Source organism: Chiloscyllium plagiosum, chromosome 20 (genome assembly GCF_004010195.1).
Source record: "Chiloscyllium plagiosum isolate BGI_BamShark_2017 chromosome 20, ASM401019v2, whole genome shotgun sequence".
NCBI classification, from domain to species: domain Eukaryota; kingdom Metazoa; phylum Chordata; class Chondrichthyes; order Orectolobiformes; family Hemiscylliidae; genus Chiloscyllium; species Chiloscyllium plagiosum.
The window spans coordinates 61,821,570-61,827,651 of NC_057729.1; the positions used below are offsets into that span (position 1 = coordinate 61,821,570).

General features: G+C 42.7%; 1 protein-coding gene across 1 annotated transcript in view; it reads right to left on the reverse strand.

The window, feature by feature from the left end:
- ahcy (adenosylhomocysteinase) overlaps positions 1-6,082 on the reverse strand; it is a 102,280-nt gene that overhangs the window by 62,094 nt on the left and 34,104 nt on the right. The window contains exons 3-4 of the mRNA XM_043710997.1: positions 2,069-2,221; positions 1,006-1,118 (exon numbers count right to left, since the gene is read on the reverse strand). Of these exons, the coding sequence (XP_043566932.1) occupies positions 1,006-1,118; positions 2,069-2,221 (266 nt within the window). The remainder of the gene's footprint in view (positions 1-1,005; positions 1,119-2,068; positions 2,222-6,082) is intronic.

Here is a 6,082-nt window from a genome sequence, read left to right on the forward strand (position 1 = left end):
TGACCTCCCAACTCCTGTACTCAATACTCTGACCAATAAAGGAAAGCATACCAAACGCTGCCTTCATTATCCTATCTACCTGCGACTCCACTTTCAAGGAGCTATGAACCTGCACTCCAAAGTCTCTGTTCAGCAACACTCCCTAGGACCTTACCATTAAGTGTACAAGTCCTGTTAAGATTTACTTTCCCAAAATGCAGCACCTCGCATTTATCTGAATTAAACACTGCCACTTCTCAGCCCATTGGCCCATCTGGTCCAGATCCTGTTGTAATCGGAGGTAACCCTCTTCGCTCTCCACTACACCTCCAATTTTGGTGTCATCTGCAAACTTACTAACCGTACCTCTTATGCTCGCATCCAAATCATTTATGTAAATGACAAAAAGAACCCTATTCCTTTCATAATTTTATTATCTGAACTCCAGTGAGTAAAGTTCCATCCTGTTCAGCCTTTGCTCATCAGACAATCCCACCAAACCATGGATCATCCTAGCAAACCTTCTCTGAACTATATCCAATGAAATGATATCTTTCCTTCAATAAGAGGATCAAAATGTGTCTCAGTGCTTCAGATATCTTTCCATACTTTGAATATCCACTGCACCTGTGTATTTTGTGCATAAGTACACCGAAGTCCCTTTGTGGTCTGCTTTTCTCCACTTAATAAAATACTGTTCTTGTGCTGTCCCTTCCAAAATGAACAGCTTTGGCAGCCATGCAATCCATCACGCAAGTGCCAGCTCTCCAAAGTGTTGTTCTCCTGTCTGCACGCGTAACTTTGTACTTTGATTATTTTTCCAATAACTGTGTAATTCCCTTTCAAATACACAGATTGAACTTGCCTCAGTCACAGAAACCGACTGCCCATTTGCAATCGTAAGAAGAGAACCCAAGGATTTTCTTTAGCAAAGCCAAAGTCAGCTTTGAACACCTTTAGAAATCATCTCAAATGCAGGGTTAATTAATGGCACAATATATTAGGAACTTCAACAGAATGTATTACCTTAGTTACAGAGTCATTCACATTGATAGAAGGAATTTTAAGTTCTTTTTGCTTGAGCATCTTATAGAGATTGTGCACTCCAGTTGTAGTCTCCTCAGAGATTCCCTTGATATCTGCAGAATTAACACACAATCAGACCTCTTTCCATTTAAGCATGCCATGATCAAATCAAAAATACTAAGTTATAGTCATGAGGGGCTGGGACAGAGTAAATAGAGAGAAACAACTCCATTTGGTGGAAAGATGGGCACAGGTTTAGGGTAAATGGCAAAAGAAGCAGTGGCCACAAGGGAAAACATTTTCAAAGAAGCAGTGGATGCGGATCCGGCGTGCACTCCGAGAGAGTGACGGAGGCAAATTAAAGTAGGGTTTTCAGAAGGAAACATTTGCAGAATATCTATACTGAACAGGCAAGGATCAGCTCAAGATTAGTCGCTGTTTCAAAGGACTAGCACAGACTCCACTCTATGATTCTACGAAAAGATCTCCAACGTTTGGCAGGGTAAGGTTTAAGTTAGTTGAGTGTGTAGTAGTTACAGCCTTAAGTATTTCACTCCTTTCGCTGGTGCCCATGTTGAAGAATAATTAGGAATAAAATAGCAGTGATTTGCACAATTAGAAATTGCCCAATAGCTCAGTAAAATATTTTGTTGATTTCAAACTCCTGAGCAAATCTGATGTAGAAAATATTTTTGAACTGCTTCAGAACCACGCACCTCACCATCACAGAAATAATTTTATTTAACCAAATTGGGAAATGTAATCACATTCCAACTGGTCTCAATGACACTGCAATGACTATTGGAAACTGTGGTGAAACAAAGAGTGCCTACACAAGAATCAAACCGACAGTGGTCATAAAGGATTCGTCCCAACTGATATGTCTTTCCAATCTTGGTTACTGCCCAGACCAGGAATTCTTTTCTCATTTTACTAAAGACCAACAGCTTTCAGTATATGGTATATTAACAACAAATAGGGAACAGAATAGCAAGGCCATAATCCAAAATAACATACACCATCCAAAGATAATTTCTTCAAAATGACAGAAAATGACAGTCACCTTGTAAGAGCTTAGGATGTTTGTTGTGAACCAGATTCGTAAGGTCCCCACCATCATCCAAAATCATGTTGAGGGGTTTTCCATCACGGAAGTACAGAGTCTGCTCAATGCACCAAATGTATTCTTCATCTGTTTCCCCCTTCCATGCATACACTGCAAATAAAACATTCTTAAACAGGGCATTTACCACAAACAATGCATTTCATTGAACACTGCTCAGTTAAGTCAACCTGTAGTACACTTTCCATGACTTTTTTCTCACCTGCTCCACTTTATAAAAGCAACATACACTATAATTGCAATTGTCGGATGGCACAAAAGATATCATATCTTATGAATGAAACAGGGATCTAAAAACATGTTACACCTACCAAGCAAAGTCAAACCATCAATGAAGGAGAAACTCTCAACAATGAATTGCTCACAATTTTACACATGCCATGATAACATGCTGTCAATTAAATTTTTAACTAGCTTTGACATTTAAATGTAAATAAAGGAATATCAATAGATGACATCCATCTAAAGTTCTGCTAGCAAACAGAAATGTATAGAACTGGCTGTTCCACAATGCTGACCATTCAATTTAAGATTGGTACAATTACAATGTAGCAGGAAAACAAATGAAGACTCAATCACAAAAATATACTGGAACAGAGTCAATCAAAAGGCTAAACTAATGGGTGCAGGATTTAAATTTAGCAAACGCTCTTCACTAGGTCTACGATTGAAGTGCAACAACAGGACAGTCAGAAGGAATAAATCAATTCAAACAACTATGGAATCCATAACACATCAACAATAACTTATATAAACATTGGCATTTGTCTGTCTTAGGAGAGAATTGACTTTGCCTGAGTTGTGTGTCACTATTCACTTCTGGATTAACACTGTTCTGGCTGTACAGGCTGATTTATGAATGGCATTCCTTTGCTCAGCTGCTACCTTGGCAGAGGTTATTTTCTACTATCCAGTCACTTCTTTTGTTCTTTGCTTTTTCTGCACACTTACTTATTGCTCATCACCACGCACTAATTATTATTGTTTGAGCTCACTTCAGGAAAAAACACAGCTGAAATGTCAAGAATTTTTGCAAGATTTGTGAAGGTTTGTAGCTCAGGTTGAGGTTTAGGATGTAGGTTTGCTCGCTGAGCCGTAGGTTTGATATCCAGACGTTTCATTACCTGGCTAGGTAACATCAGTGGCGACCTCCAAGTGAAGCGAAGCTGTTGTCTCCTGCTTTCTATTTATGTTTGTCCTGGATGGGGTTCCTGGGATTTGTGGTGATGTCACTTCCGTTCATTTTCTGAGGGGTTGATAGATGGTATCTAGATCTATGTTTTTGTTTATGGCGTTGTGGTTGACGTGCCAGGCCTCTAGGAATTCTCTGGCATGCCTTTGCTTTGCCTGTCCCAGGAACCCACAAACCCACCAACACTCTCAAACAAAAACTAACAAACTTAAAAGACCCAGTACATCCCATGGACAAAACCAACGTAGTCTACAAAATTCCATGCAAGGACTGTCACAAACACTACGTAGGACAAACAGGAAGAAAGTTAGCCACCAGGATACACATACATCAGCTAGCCACAAAAAGACACGACCCTCTCTCCCTCGTAGCCCTACACACGGAGGGAAAAAAATCACCATTACGACTGGGACAACACATCTATCCTGGGACAGGCTGAGCAAAGACATGCCAGAGAATTCCTAGATGCCTGGCACGCCAACCACAATGCCATAAACAAACACAGATCTAGATACCATCTATCAACCCTTCAGAAAACGAACAGGAAATGACATCACTACAACCCCAGGAACCCCATCCAGGACAAACATATAAATAGAAAGCAGGAGACAACAGCTTCGCTTCATTTGGAGGTCGCCACTGATGATGTTACCTAGCCAGGTAAACCTACAGCTCAGCGTGCAAACCTACACCCTAAATGTCAAGAATTTTTTTACAGTCCAAGATTATGTTCCTTTTGGAGCAGTGAGATTGCTGCAGTATCAATTCAGAACAGTACGAGGTGTTTTTGAATTAAGAAGCTGTCTGATGACCTTTGGAATGGATGGGTGGTAACAGTGCAGCCAGAACCATTCAAAATCAGCAAGAAAATAGACTGGGAGCAGCTACTTGCAGCTAAGCCCACATTTGGAAAGTGGAAGTCTTCCAAAACTAGTATAGTGAAAATTTAGGGCCAGCACGTTCCTCAGGGTGAACAGAATTTCAGCAGTCCAGCTAACCCTGGAAGTCAAGAGATATCACGAGTTGGGTAAAGATGGAGGAGGAAGCCAGAGGGTAAACATGCAGAAGTCATTGTCCATCTTAGTAAAAATGACAGGTAGGAAGGAAGTGGTCCTGTGAAGGCGATTCATGGAGTTAGGTTCAGGGGGCTGTTGTTAGGAAGGTAAATTCTCCATTTAAAAACTTACCAGAGTGCAGAAGCTTCTGGCACTTTTGTCCCCCCTACAGATATACAAGTTGGGTGTTTGCTACACCTGAAACCTGTAGGACCTCCCATCCACCCACCTCCTCTAACCTTACCCCACTAGAGGGTTAAATCAGGTAAGTTTTTTTTTCTCTTTCATTTCTTAGTAAGGAAAATTAGCAGGGGTGGCAGGGCAATGTTCCTCCTATGGGATGTTTGAGGTGAGGGACACCATGAGACAGTGTTAGGGAACTGGATGAAATCAGGATCATTCGGGAGGCAGACAGCTGTAGGTAAAAGCTACAGGGAGGTAGTTACTCCTAGACATGAAGTTACTTGGGTGACTGTTAGAAGGGGTAAGAAGCAGTCAGTGCAGGGATTCCCTGTGGCCATTCCCCTGTACAACATACTGTTGGGGGGAAAACGACCAAGGAGGGGTAAGCCATGGGGTACTTCTGTTTCTGTTGCTCAGAAGGGAAGAGGAATAGAACATTAGTAATTGGGGTCTCCAGGGGGACAGATAGGAGATTCTGTGGGAACGAGTGTTGATGTGTTGCCTCCCAGGTGTCGGGGCAGTGATGTCTTGGATCGTGTTTTTGTGATTCTTAAGGGGGAAGGGGAGCAGCCCCAGTCATGGTCCACATAGGTATTAAAGACACAGGTAAGAAAAGGGATGGGGACACAAGGGAGAAATTCAGGGAGCTAGGGTGGAAGCTTAAAGCCAGAACAAATAGTTGTCGTCTCCAGGGGCGGGGGGGAGGGAATTTGCTACAGCTCTTTGGGAGAGTTTAAACTAATTCATCGAGGTTTTAGGAACCTGAATTATAGCTCCAGTGTAAAGGAGGTTGAGAGTAGTGAGGTCATGAATAAGGTTACAAGGTCGCAGGAGTGTACTAGCAGGCAGGAAGTTAGTTTGAAGTGTGTCTACTTTAACATCAGGAGCATCCAGAATAAGCTGGATGAATGTGCTGCATTGGTATCTGGGACTTTGATGTTGTGGACATTTTGGAGACATGGATAGAGCAGGGACAGGAATGATTGCTGCAGGTTCCAGGGTTGAGATGTTTCAGTAAAATTAGGCAAGGTGGTAAAAGGGGGGAGGTGTGGCATTGTTAGTCGAGGACAGTATTACAGTAGACATTTGATGAGGACTAGGTAAAGGAGCCTTCCACATCCAAAGTTTCACCTGCACATCCACCAATATCATTTATTGTATCCGTTGCTCCCGATGCAGTCTCCTCTACATTGGGGAGACGGGACGCCTCCTAGCAGAGTGCTTTAGGGAACATCTCTGGGACACCCGCATCAATCAACCACACCACCCTGTGGCCCAACATTTCAACTCCCCCTCCCACTCTGCCGAGGACATGGAGGTCCCTCACCACCAGACGCCTGGAGGAAGAACGCCTCATCTTCTGCCTCGGAACACCTCAACCCCAGGACATCAATGTGGACTTCAACAGTTTCCTCATTTCCCCTTCCCCCACCTCACCCTAGTTCCAAACTTCCAGCTCAGCACTGTCCCCAAAACTTGTCCTACCTGCCTATCTTCTTTTCCACCTATCCACTCCACCCTCCT